Source organism: Hyperolius riggenbachi, chromosome 6 (assembly GCF_040937935.1).
Source record: "Hyperolius riggenbachi isolate aHypRig1 chromosome 6, aHypRig1.pri, whole genome shotgun sequence".
Classification (NCBI taxonomy): domain Eukaryota; kingdom Metazoa; phylum Chordata; class Amphibia; order Anura; family Hyperoliidae; genus Hyperolius; species Hyperolius riggenbachi.
The window spans coordinates 60,608,828-60,623,164 of NC_090651.1; the positions used below are offsets into that span (position 1 = coordinate 60,608,828).

General features: G+C 43.8%; 2 protein-coding genes across 9 annotated transcripts in view; one reads left to right on the plus strand and one right to left on the minus strand.

Moving 5' to 3' along the window:
• LOC137522440 (E3 ubiquitin-protein ligase RNF170-like) overlaps window positions 1-5,699 on the plus strand; it is a 77,598-nt gene extending 71,899 nt beyond the window's left edge. For all 4 annotated transcript variants that reach the window (XM_068242501.1, XM_068242497.1, XM_068242500.1 and 1 more), the window contains one exon: window positions 3,927-5,699. In XM_068242501.1, the coding sequence (XP_068098602.1) occupies window positions 3,927-4,232 (306 nt within the window). In that variant the 3' untranslated portion in view covers window positions 4,233-5,699. The remainder of the gene's footprint in view (window positions 1-3,926) is intronic.
• Window positions 5,700-11,684: 5,985 nt separating this feature from the next.
• FGGY (FGGY carbohydrate kinase domain containing) overlaps window positions 11,685-14,337 on the minus strand; it is a 339,037-nt gene continuing 336,384 nt past the window's right edge. For all 5 annotated transcript variants that reach the window (XM_068239391.1, XM_068239395.1, XM_068239393.1 and 2 more), the window contains exon 16: window positions 11,685-14,324. In XM_068239391.1, the coding sequence (XP_068095492.1) occupies window positions 14,243-14,324 (82 nt within the window). In that variant the 3' untranslated portion in view covers window positions 11,685-14,242. The remainder of the gene's footprint in view (window positions 14,325-14,337) is intronic.

Below are 14,337 nucleotides of genomic sequence, written 5' to 3' on the forward strand. Positions count from 1 at the left end.
AGACAAACAGAGGAGGTCAAGGATTGTAAAACTGCCTGCGGCCAGATAATACTGGTCAAGGTAGAGCACAGTGATGCAGCCTATCTCCCCTGTGTCAATGTACAAAGGGTGGATGGCAGAGAGCAAAGTACCCCCAGTGTAAAGTGCTGTACAGTTAAAAGCCTTTATATGAACATATTTCGCCCTCTAACAGGGCTTCTTCAGAAGGTGCTATACAATATATACATTATTTACAACATTGGTGAGTAAAATATCTACACAAAGCCCCCCATCATCAACCCTCAAAGCTTAAGTCAAAGCTGAGCTTGCCTCGTCAGGCACCTGTTTATAAGTATGGTGGAACAGGAAATGAGCACCACCCCTATGATGGGGCGTGTCCCCCAATCTTGGCCACAATGTAGCGCTGTCACCCCCAAGAAGGAAACCCCTTCAATACCTGATAGTGCCCACCGTTGTGGGTAAAGATGGAGTGGCCAGCGCCCTGTGTGGTCGCCCCGATCGTCCCCTGGTGCAGGTGTACAGCCTGGAAACAGCGCCGACGATGCGGCAGCTATGAGCCACGCCCACTTCCGCCCGGCGCACGCGTCCGGCGTCAGGCGTAGGCATGGAAACGGGCTACAATCAGAGCCCACGTCACGTCCGGCTGCGGCCGTAAACAGGGCAACGGGATGCCACACTCCCATTGGCGCACGCGTGCACTCCAGCAAAGGGAGCCGCCTCCAGTGCTACGTGCACGGAGGCGGACTGGTTGTCATGGTACCGCTCCATACAATCGCCTGGGTCCAGGCCAAGCGCGACATCATACCGCGGATACATGTATGATAATACACAGTGTAATGGATGTCATTACATCAGTTGGCAAAAGTATAAGCATGCTGGCAGAGTATCATACCACGCATGCTGTAAAAATATCCCTATGAGAATTTGCAACGCGTGCAACTCATAATGCATGAAGGGGTGCACAAAAAAGGGGGGGCCCCCGGAAGAAAACCTGTATACCATATAACAGTAAGAGAAGTACGGGGATGGGGTGGAACGTGATTGACAAAGTTACATGACAATGTGAGTAGAACACTACAGTATGACTGTATGCAGAGCACTATACCTGTAACATGTATGCACAGGTGCTGTACATGATGGGGGGCAAAGAAAATGCTCCCATGCAAACTAAAGGAAACATGCTAAATTAAAGTCCTCATTCAGGCCCTTAGGGGCAATGGTCTCCAAACGAAATATCCACTCAGATTCGATCTGTGTCAATTTGCGATCGAAATTACCACCCCTCTTATCCTTTTTCCAACATTGGATGCCCCAAAAATAGATATCAAAACGGCGGCCACTGTGGCAATCATTCATGTGTCTCGCAATCGGGGTATTACTCTTATGTGTGATATTCCCCACATGTTCGAGCACCCTTTCTTTAAATTGTCTCGTAGTTTTTCCTATGTACCAGAGGTTACAAGGACATCTGGCTCCATAGACGACACCCCGTGTCTCGCAATTGATGAATGATTTGATTTCAAAACTTCTGCCACTATGTGGCGCTATGAACTTTTTTGTGGTGGGTATATATTTGCATGCCTTACACCGGCCGCATCTGAAAGACCCAACAGGTTTGGGGGGTAACCATGTGTTAATTGGTGTAGAAATGTTGGAAAAGGTACTTTGTACAAGCATGTCCCGAAGGTTAGCTGATCTTCTATACGTAATTGCTGGAAGAGAGGGTAGATGTTTAATGAGATCCTTGTCCTTTTGTAAAATAGGCCAATAGTGTTTGATAATATCAAAGACAGCATGGGAATGTTCAGTGAAGGTGCCAATCAGTCTGGGTGCATTGACCTGTTGTCCGGCACTACGATTGTCCGGACAAGCCCGGTACGTTGGTCTCTTTTTATCACCCAGTGTCTCCAACCTCGGTGTATGTAAAGCTCTCCGATATGCAGTATCGATCACCTGTTCGGGAAAACCGCGTTGGCGAAAGCGATTGTACAGGAGTTTACATTCCCTCTCAAAGGCACCCTCAGTTGAACAATTCCTCCTAGCCCGCAGAAACTGACCCACCGGTATGCTCCGGCGTAAAGAGCTCGGGTGGGAGCTTTCCCACTTCAACAATGAATTGGTCGAAGTGGGTTTCCGATAAATTTCCGTTTCAATATGGCCACTTTCATTGATGGTAATCTTAAGGTCAAGGAAATTGCTTTGATGGATTTCATGGGTGAATTTCATCCCTATTTGATTGTCATTGAGGATGCTCACAAAATCTTGAAAAACCGAGACAGGCCCCTCCCACAATATTAACACATCGTCAATAAATCTACCCCAGTATAAAATGTGGGACGTAAAAAATGACATGTCGCCTGTGAAAACAATGCGGTCCTCCCACCAACCCAGGAACAGATTTGCATAGGACGGCGCACAAGCCGTTCCCATCGCACTGCCCCTGAGTTGGTGGTACAGGCGCCCTCCAAACATAAAGACATTGTGTGTCAAGATAAATTCTAGCAGACTAAGAAGCAACTTATTATGTTCGTATAGATGTTGTCCCCTTGCATCTAGGAAAAAATTTACAGCATCTAGACCCAAGCGATGGTCTATGCTGCTATAGAGGGCTTCAACATCGAGACTGGCCAGACATGTGCCAGAGGGTACCTCCATGTCCTGCAGCCTAAGTAATACATCTTTTGTATCTTTCAGGTAAGATGGAAGTGCTTCCACGAACGGTCGCAAAAATTTATCCACATATTGGCTTACAGTGTCAGTCAGATTGTCCCTCCCAGAAACAATCGGCCTGCCTGGGGGGGGGGGGGAGACATTTTTGTGAATCTTGGGCAAAGCGTAAAACACTGATAATACTGGGAATTCAGTAGATCTGTAGAGCCTAGTATAATCATCACTATCGAGACATCCTCTGTCCCTCCCTTCTTTCAAAATGCCACGCAACCTCTCACAATGCACCTTGAGGGGACTGTCTCTCATGATCGCATATTGGTCTCGGTTGTTCAGTATGGTGAGGCACATAGATTCATACATTTCCCTATCCAGTACAACAACATTGCCACCCTTGTCTGCGGGCTTGATGATCAGCCGACTGTCACTCTTTAATGTGTTGAGGGCCTGCCTTTCCTCCCGGGTGAGATTGTCACGTACTGGAATACCTGCTGTGTTATTCTCCAGTGTGCGTAAAGCACGTGTGACCATGTCCACAAATGTGTGGATTTGGGGATACTGATTGATAGATGGACAGAATGTGCTTTTGGGTTCCATAGTTTCTGCACTGCTCGGAGTCCCTTTAAAGCGGACCTGATCTCAGAACTTCCCCTTTTAGCTAAAAGATACGCAACAGCATAATAACCGTTCTTTGATCAAGAAGATACAAATCCTGCAATAAATCTGCAGTGTTTCTACTTCCTGCTTTCATGGATGCAGTCATATTGTGCTTTCAAATGAGCTTATCTGCTGTGGCAGTCAGCTGACACAGGGGAGAGATCACAATACAACTTGGGATTAGACACAGTTGAGGGGTAATTAGACAGGCTAAACTCTCTAAATACATACAGGGTGCATTTCCTTCTGTCCTGTGCAAGAGTTCAAGTTCACTTTAATCAGACGGGAAATTGCACCATGTGTGTTTAGCATTAGACCTATGGCTGCTGCATACCATATCTTACCTTAGGGGTTAATCATGGATCAGTTTTAATATTGTATTCATAACGTGTACCACTAGTGAGGAGGAGATGAAAGGCCACTGGCTTCACAAGTTTTGCATGGACAGGAAATGTTAATTTTGATTGCAGCAAAAGCCTTACTTCATAAATTTCAGCTCTTGGAGCTCAGTGTGCCACAAAGAAATGTACTGTAAAGTTTAACTACCTTGCAACATAAAATGCAACCAAAGTGGATTTACCATTCTTGTATGTTTCTCCTAGCTTTCAGATTACCTCTATGACCTCCCATCATTGCTGCACCTTGCCCTGAGAAGGACCTTCACTCTGGGTGGACTTGTGTGGATGTTCTGCATCCGAATAGTTGTTTGTTCCTTTGGGGCCATCACCAGTTTGTCTTCTCCATTTACCATCATCCCTGACCCGCTGTGTGGAATCCTCAGCACCATTGATGACCTCGTGGTGGTCTTCCTTCTTCTCATCTGCATGACAAACATTTGCCAGCAATTCCGATCAGAAGGCATGACCATGGTCCAGATAGCTACCCAGAGCATCCTGTCTGAATCCTGACCAGTGGACTGCAAGCTATAGACTTGATGTGATCTCCAAAACTGCACTGGGAACAGTTCAGGACAGACTCCTCTTAAAAAAGATAAAAACTTTACTAAGTTTTTTGTTACAGAAGGGACATTAGTACTTATATTTTATTTTTTTCTCCTATTGATTCTACAGCACTTCTCAATCTAGCTTTGGTGGCATAGAAAATTTTACAGAGTTTTCTATCTTCAGATGTCTTCCATCTTGTGTGTGACAGCCCTCAAGTTTTACAGAATGTCATGTCCTTTTTTTCTTCTCTTACTTCCTTTTGTAAGTCATTACCTCGTACAAACGTCTCTGTTCTCAGGCAGTATTCTTGTTCTCCATTGTGCAGGAGTAAGACCCGGCTAAGCTGTGCCCTTTGCACTGGATTATCTGGAGAGCAGTTGTGTATCATATTCCTGAGAAATGAGAAGAAATAGCTCTGACTCGTAAAAAGAATAGAAAGAAGCAAGAAATTACATCCAGTTTAGTAAAGGCTCTTCTATGTCTCTCAACCTTTTGAGATGAGAAAGACCTCAGTTTTTTTCCATGAGAGGTAGTTCAGCCTCCCAGCTGCCGGCCACAAGTGCCTTTCGGCTGTGGCGTCTGAGAACCGAAACCGCCATACTCATATGCAACTTCATGGGTGGGGTTGCCTGTCCACCACCCATGCCGAGCACTAGCAAGAGTCTGGCCAGTGAACTGGACCAGCTGACAGGTGGTGCATTCACCACCATCAGCTGCTCATGGAAAAGAGGTCAACTCCACCTAGCATAAAAATATTGGCCAAAGTACACACCATCATTTAATCAAAATCCTACCTTCATACGCTTAACCCTAACCTACCTTTCGATCATGTCCTTTCATGACCTCTAACCCTAACCACCCCCTTTGCCCAGAATCCATTCCTGACATCTAACCATGATTTCATCTTCAACAGTCTTCATTGTTGGGCATGTTTGCTATGAAGTAGACAACAGAGTATATGGAGGATGCACTCCAGTTAGAGGAAGCAGTTGTAGGAGGTGCTACATTGTCTCCCACTCTTTCCATAGCTAGAAGTGGCCCATAGGATTACATTTAACATTGTTTAAGAACTTCCTAAATTACAGGGACAGTTCATCTGAACGTGTAAAAATAATCCTTAAAGGGCATCTGAAAGTGAGAGTATTATGGAAGCTGACATATTTATTTCACTTAAAACTATACACGTTGCCTGGCTGTCCATCTGATCGTCTACCTCTTATAGTTTTAGCCATAGACCTTGAACAAGCATGCAGATCAGATGTTTCTGACAAAAATCCATAGCCCTCTCAGTTCAGGTTCCCTTTAATCTCCTATTGCATCTGTAAAACTACGGTCCCCTTGTGCACAGTTTTTTTATCATTTTGTTTCTGTTTTACTCAAATGTAATGTAGGCAAGTGTTGTTATGTTTTGTTATGTTATATATTGCAAAATATCTGTACAAAAACTGTATTTATTTGAACATTTTGCAGTAAAATTTGAAAAAAAAATGTGATTGTACTTTTTTATGTAATCGCAGGAGGGACAATTTCAAAAGGTGTGACCCTGAGAGTTCTCTCAGTTTGAAGATGAGAGAATTGGGCCTGGTGTACTCAGGTTCTCCAAGGCTGGGAAACACTAGAGGACATGAGCCTGACCCAATTCACTTTGGGCCTGATGCACAAAATCAAGGTAATACTGCAGTGCACAGACAGCACACGTCAAAATTACCCTTACTTCCAGAAGCAAGTACCACAAGCTACGCTATTAGTGCAACCTGTGGTACCCGAGTGGCATGACCATTGCTATGGTGAGTAACAAGCGTAAGTTACTTTAAAGAGAATCTGTATTGTTAAAATCGCACAAAAGTAAACATACCAGTGCGTTAGGGGACATCTCCTATTACCCTCTGTCACAATTTCGCCGCTCCTCGCCGCATTAAAAGTGGTTAAAAACAGTTTTAAAAAGTTTGTTTATAAACAAACAAAATGGCCACCAAAACAGGAAGTAGGTTGATGTACAGTATGTCCACACATAGAAAATACATTCATACACAAGCAGGCTGTATACATCCTTCCTTTTGTATCTCAAGAGATCATTATACACAGGCAGTGTGCATAGAGGGGCCAGGAGGGGGGAGATGCATCACAGAACCACAACACTGAAGAACTTGGCAGCCTTCCAGACACAGGCTGACAAGTCTGACAAGAGAGAGATAAGTTGATTTATTACAGAGATGGTGATAGTAGAACGTGCTGCAGTAAGCCAGAACACATTAGAATAGCTTTTGGAACTTGTAGGATGATAAAAAACAGGATGCAATTTTTGTTACGGAGTCTCTTTAAGGTAACACTTGTTAGTAAAACATGTTACCATAACAACGATCACGCTACTTGAGTACCACGGGCCATGCTAATAGAGGGACTCCTGGTACTTGCTGCTGGAACTAAGGGTAATATTGCCGTGTGCTGTCTGTGCGCCGCAATATAACCGCGATTTTGTGCAACAGGAACATTTTCTCCTAAGTTTTCTCCTGGGGATATTTTCATATTATGAATAAAATGCCTTTAAAGAGAATCTGAAGCGAGAATAAAACTCACTTTTTACCTTCTATTCAGCAGGGGCATGTTTGCCCCTGCTTAGACGCCACTATCCCGCTGCAGAACGGGGGTCCTTTACCCCCCAAATCCCCCCCTGTAAAATCCACGACCAACTTGATCGTAGATTCTGCTGCTCATGGAGACATGCCCCATGCGCGTCTATCAGCGGTGGATTTCCGCCTGCTCCCCGCCCCTCTCAGTGAAGGAAGACTGAGAGGGGCGGTGGAGAGGCGGCGATCAGCGCTGATAGACGTGCTGAGAGGCAGGGCTGCGGCCGTTAGCCCTGCCTCAACAGGCAGCGATCCCCGGACACCACGGAGGGGATTTGGGGGGTAAAGGACCCCGTTCTGCCGCGGGATTGCGGCGTTTGCAGGGGCAAATATGCCCCTGCTGAATATAAGAGAAAAAGCGAGTTTTATTCTCGCTTCAGAGTCTCTTTAAAGTGAACCAGAGACAAAGCACCCTTATGTATTTTACCATATAGATCAGTGGGTACATTAGAGAAAACACCTACCCTGCTCTCGGTTTCATTCTGCACTGCACATCTTGCTTCTTATGAACCCTGATAAAATCCCTGACTGAGCATTCAGTCTGGCTTTGCTATAATGACTTCGCAATAATGATTCCTGAGCAGAGCCAGCAGGGGGCAGGCTTGGGCTTGAAAAGACACCAGAGAACACAGACTGAGCTATAAATATTCCTGAGCAAAGCCAGACTGAATGCTCAGTCGGGGATTTTATCAGGGCTGGTAACAAGCAGGCTGTGCAGTGAAGGGTGAAACAGAAAGCAGGGTAGGTGTTTTCTCTAATGTTCCCACTGATATATATGGTAGAATACATGAGGGTGCTTCGTCTCTGGTTCACTTTAAGCAACCAAGCAAGCAAGAAAATAATTTTGACAGTACTTTTTCACCTACTTTTTGATATTTTTTTAATTGCAGAGTGCAAAAGTTAATTTAAACAGAAGATGAAAAATGATCTCCTAGGAGAAAACTTAGGAGAAAGTGTGAATTGGATCGGGCCCCATGAGTGATCCATCAGCCCCAGGGGTGTAACTACAAATCATAAGGGCCGCCAGCAAAACATTGATGGGGCCCCTTAATGTTCACACCCCTTCCCTTGCCTTCCATTGGTGGTGACCCTCACAGCCTGGGGGCCCATCTTACAAGGCTCATAAAACAAGTGTGGCCATCAGGATCTTCACACCCATAACAAGTGTAGCCACAAAACACCTGATCTGGAGTGTCCGAGAAACGGAAGGCCAGTAGTACACACACACACACACACACACACTCATACACACACACACACGCACGCACACACACACGCTCACGCACACACGCACACACACGCTCACGCACACACACACACGTACACACACTCACACTCATACACACACACACACACACACACACTCACACACACACACACACACACTCATACACACACACACACACTCACACTCATACACACACACACACACACACACACACACACACACTCATACACACACACACACACACACACACACACACACACACACACACACACTCATACACACACACACACACACACACACACACACACTCACACACACACACACACACACACACACACACACACACACACACACACACACACACACACACACTCATACACACACACACACACACACACACACACACACACACACATACACACACACACACACACACTCACACTCATACACACACACACACACACTCATACACACACACACACACACACACACACTCATACACACACACACACACATACACACACACATACACACACACACACACACACACACACACACTCATACACACACACACACACACACACACTCATACACACACACACACACTCATACACACACACACACACACACACACACACACACACACTCATACACACACACACACACTCATACACACACACACACACACACACACACACACTCATACACACACACGCACGCACACACACACGCTCACGCACACACGCACACACACGCTCACGCACACACACACACACACTCACACTCATACACACACACACACACTCACACACACACACACTCATACACACACACACACACACTCACACTCATACACACACACACACACGCGCACACACACACACACACACACACACACACACACACACACACACTCATACACACACACACACACACACACTCATACACACACACACACACACGCACACACACACGCTCACGCACACACACACGCTCACGCACACACGCACAGACACACACACGCACAGACACACACACCTCTGCTTCCCCCCCCCCCCCCCTGCAGTCTCAGGGGTTGCTCCCTGCTAGTTATGCCCCTGACAAGCCCTTTCCTGAATTCATGAAAAATTCTCCTTAGTAGTTAGAGCCTGGAGTAGCCCTCATAATGCATCGGTTCACTCAGTAAGTGACTATGCAAGCTTTCCTTTATATCTTTGAGAAGACAGGCATGGACACTGGTATGTACAGCATACCACTATACTGTAGACCAATTAGAGTGGAAAAATCAAAAACCTGTTCTTTTTCCCTTTTTCAGAGCAAGGTTTGGATTAATGTGACTTCATAGGAGCAGTTGTTACAGAGTCCCCAGTCATATTATGGAGGTCCGTATCCACTAGAATTTTGTGCATGTGTCTATTCAGGAACTGAAAGGAATGGTTTGCGTATTCATTCAATCTTCTGAGGTGATGCATTATGTTGGTCACTTCTAGCTCACGTACAGCTAAATACATGCAAATACCTTATGTTTTAGAAAAACTGTGCTGAGTGTAGCATTTTTTGTCAGGACATTTTGGGGTAATTTTGGTCCTCTTCACTATTAGTTCACCTTACCCCCAGAGACAGGTCACCTCTCCTCCCTGTTCCAACTCAGAAGGGATGTGGGAAGAAACCAAAACAAACACAGGGAGAACATACAAACTCAGTGTGGATAGTGTCCTAGTTGAGAAGTGAATCTGGGCCACTAACATTGCAAGGCAAGAGCTGTTTATAAATGTGAGCTTATAAAGTCGGAAATCAACCTTTAACCACTTCAGCCTTCAGTGTATTTTCACCTTATGCATCCAATTTTCACATTTTAGCACTCCTCCCATTCATTCGCCAATAGCTTTACCACTACTAATCACAACAAAATGATCTCTATCTAGTTTTTTTCGCCACCAATTAGGCTTTCTCTGGGTAGTACATTTTGCTAAGAATTATTTTTTTTCTAAATGCATAAAATTAAAACATTTATTATTTCTCAGTTTTCGGCCATTCTAGTTTTAAAATAATATTGTAAACTCATTTAAACACAGCAACTCTACATGTGCATATCAAAAAACTTGCATGGTATCAAAATTAGGTATTCATTAACAAATTCAACCACAATTCCACTTTAAAAACAGTAACCCTTTTAAAAAAAAACAGTTTTGAGAAAGCCTCATTTGGCAGGGCGAAATGCGTCAGCAGGCGAGGCTGACTGCGAGGGAGAGATCTGACACTGATTGGCGGTGACTGGCGGTGTTGGAGAGAAGTATATTAGCCCAAGGGAGTCAAGTAGTAGCCTGAGAGGCAGCAGTATCCACCGAAGTGAGGGAGATCACCATCAAGAGTGGTTCACACAGACTACTCAAACAGGGGGATACAACACTAAGCCACAGCTCACCATAGAAGATCCATGAGTTAAAGTGGTGCACCACGTAACAATGTTACACCAAAAGTGACAAATGCAGCCATCCTAAAGGGCCTCTCATCCCTAGTGTGACAAATGCAGCAATCCTGAGGGCCCCAATGGGAGCCGAGCCTAACACATCCTCCACAAGAGGAATCAATGCAGCTGACTTTAGTAAAGCTTACTAAGATTTTCTAAAGCTCCTAAAGGACAAATTAGTTGCTTACTTTTACTTTTACGGGCAATTAAGATCAGTAGTATATTTTCAATACTGTATAACTTCTTTCCATAGCTGATTTCAGATGCCTAATATTTGTTTTCATGGTTGCTGCCATCTTGTTTGTGATGTCAGCTTGCACGATTCTGTAAATCCGCTATCTCTCTCTGCACAGTGCTCCTGTTACCGGAAGTGCTTTTTATTCACAGAGCAGTGCTTGCTTAGCAGTTCATAGCTCAAGAGGGAAATTAGGGGAAAAGATTTATGATAACTGCTGCAAGGAAAATTGGAAGAAAGTAGGTTCAGAATGGAACAGTTGCTCAGAGGTACCAGTCAGAATGCACAATATAAGTATCTCCTCTATTTTTGTACCAATGTTGTTCCACTTTACATCTAAGTATTGTATACTATATGGCCACCTTTAACCACTAAAAATGTCACATACAAACTGCAGCATGCTACATAGATAAATCTGTTTCATCAAACAGTAAATTTTAAAGGGAACCTGAACCGAGTTAAATTATTTAAAATCAACACATGATGTACCTGCAAATTAATAGTGCATACTTACCTCGCCGTCAGTTCTTCTCAGAAGCTCACCATTTTCTTCTAACAATGATCCCTTCCAGTTCTGACAAGATTTTGTCAGAACTGAAATATATCAGTTGCTGTCAGCAATCTATGAGTTGCTGCTAGTTATAGCTGAAAGGGCAACTGATGTGCAAGGTAATGTCCATGTTTCCTTATGGCTCAAGTGGGCGATATTACAGTTTAACAGTGTGCTGACCAGAAGGCTGTTTCAGGGTCATTGCCATTTTCAAAATACAGAATGGAGAATTCCATTGCTCACAGTGGACAAACAGGACGCCGGAGAGGAGACAGATATAGATGAGTAGACTACATGGGAGGCAAGTATGATGGGTTTACTTTGACTTTTAATTTTCACTTCAGATTTGCTTTAAGCACTCACATATTTATTTCCAGTTACTGTACACATTTTATGAAAAACAGATTCAGTTTTTTTTTTCGTTTGTAGAGTTTTGAATTCCAGTGTCACAAGAAAACCCCCATCAACATCAGGAATAAATCATTTTTGCACTTTCTAAATTAGCAATTCTGCTCCTTCTGTTGGCGCAGTAGCCAGAGGAATTACAAACTAGCATCATCCATCTAGTTGGTGCCAGTCTCTTGTCAGGAAGCTTGAGAAGTGAAGTCCAAAAGAGAGCTGATGCAGTGGCATTTCCTCTGGTATAGTGCAGCGAGGCAAGAATGATGGTTTCATTGTGATATTAAAATCAATTTTAAGGCTACTTTCCCACCAAGACGTTGTGTTTTAGGGGACGTTAAGGTCGCATAACGTGCCCCTAACGCAACGCGTGGTGGTGTTGAAGTTGAACGTCAGATTGAGCCGCATTATGCGGCTCTCAAAGCAGTAGCTCCAGGATAGTGATGGGAAGTCCGGATCTTTTTAAGGATTCGGATCATTCGAATCGGATCATTGAAAAGATCCGGATCTTTGAACCAAATCATTTGAATCATTTTACTAGGGAAGCATACTGGGTGAAATGACTAGCAGGACAGGACTTTCCCTGCACTGTACATTCTGTATGTTCCTGTTTCCTCCACACAGACATCCACTGTGAACCGAATCTTTCATTGTGATGATCCAGATGATTCGACTCACAAAAAAGATCCGGATCAAATGAACGATTCGTTTATGATCCGGACAACACTACGAGTCCCACCACGAGTCACCACAGTGCAGTGAATATTAATTAGCCATGTGGCTAGTCACTGAGCATGTGCAAACAATCTAACGCAGCTCTATAGGGGTATAACGTACAGCATGCTGCACTTTCATTTAACGTGCAGCGTTATACCCTAACGCAACGTGTGCACTGTGAACAGCAACATTGATTTTACAGTGCTGTGAGTTAGGCTGCGTTACTGGCTGCTGTAACGTGGGACTTTAACGTCCCACTGTGAAACCAGCCTTAAAGAGGAGCTGTTAGGTATAAGGTCTCAGAGAAAATAAACACATATATCAGTAGCTAAAGATTGGCTGTACTTACATTACATATGCATTTCACTGTCCACGTTTGTACTTCACAGAATTTGTATATAGTATATGCAGAGATAGATGCTCCTGACAGCTCATGGCAGGCTCCATGTTTTTCTGTCAAATGTGTCGTCATGTCCTGCCTGATTCCTGATCACAGATAAGCTCGTTCTTGAACAACACGGTGTGCAGTGAATATTAATGAGCCATGTGGCTAGGAACAATAGCTGACTCCTGCAGAGTACTCTGCCCCAAGATTTATCAGTGCTACACAGCTAGACTGATTACAAGCTTCTGTAACGTCTCATTAGCAGCCGAGGGGAGGGCCCCAGAATGCTTTGCAGTTTAGCTGCGGCTTGCGTCTTTATGGGTCTATAACAGACTTGCTGATAAGCACACATCAAAGGTAACTGAAATGTTTATCTTCACTAATGGCTTTTGAGCTTCCTTCTAAACTGTTTAACACAGGAGAATAGAGGTTTAAATTAGCTTCTGCAGCCTGACAGTTACTCTTTAATGTCTTGATAAATCTCTGAGGCGTTAAGTCTCCTCTACATAAAATTTTAGCCTTTTAAAAAATGTTATACACCAGTGGGTGCATCTTAAAATTGAGCTAATTGATACCACTTCCTTTTTGGCTGAAGTCCCACTTAGTGCGGCATCTTGAGTACTGTTGTAGGTCTAACAATATAGTTACCTTAAATTGCTGTATAGTAAAACAACCACAAAATGTCACTGTGTGTAAAGCGTGATGATGATCTTAATAGGATTGTCATTTCCTGTATTCACTCTGTTCTAAATCAGCTGTGTTTTTGTTGATGTCTGTATGATGTACTTTATTTCTGCAGCTTTTTCTTCAGTAAAAGAGTTCTAACTTGCTATACTGGGTGCCTATATGCATGTACAAAACACTAAGTTCCAACTAGTACAACCCAACCAGCAGGACCGTGTGGGAAATCCCTGGGCAGAGAGACCAGAACCGACCGAGTGTGTAAATCACAATCTGAACTGATCAAACAATATTAAACAAACTAGCCAAAAATTTAACTTTTTGGTACTATTCTACTTTAAAAAACAAATTACAGAAACTATTTTCTTGAATATCTATGAAATAAGACACTCTATAAAAGTGAAACTGGCACAATCACATGATCATGGACTAGCATTTCACTTCTGCACCTGTCAGAAGCCTGGCAGTCCAGGCCACACCTCCTCCCAGAAGATCTTGTGGAAGGAGGGTTAATGGTTGTGTATTTGTAATTGTATGTGTGTTTTGGGATGGGTGCTGGGAGGGGGGCTTGTTTAAGTGTAAAAAATATTTTATGGATATTGTCATTAATTTAATTACTGTAATCAGTTCAATTATGAGAAAATCTTTTAGGAGAGTACAGTTGTCTTCATATACGTCTCTTTCAGTCGCCCTCCATAATGGCCTGGTATTCTCGCTGGTGCTGATATAGCTTGCTGTACACCTCATATTTCTTATCGTAGAACCTGCAAAACACAG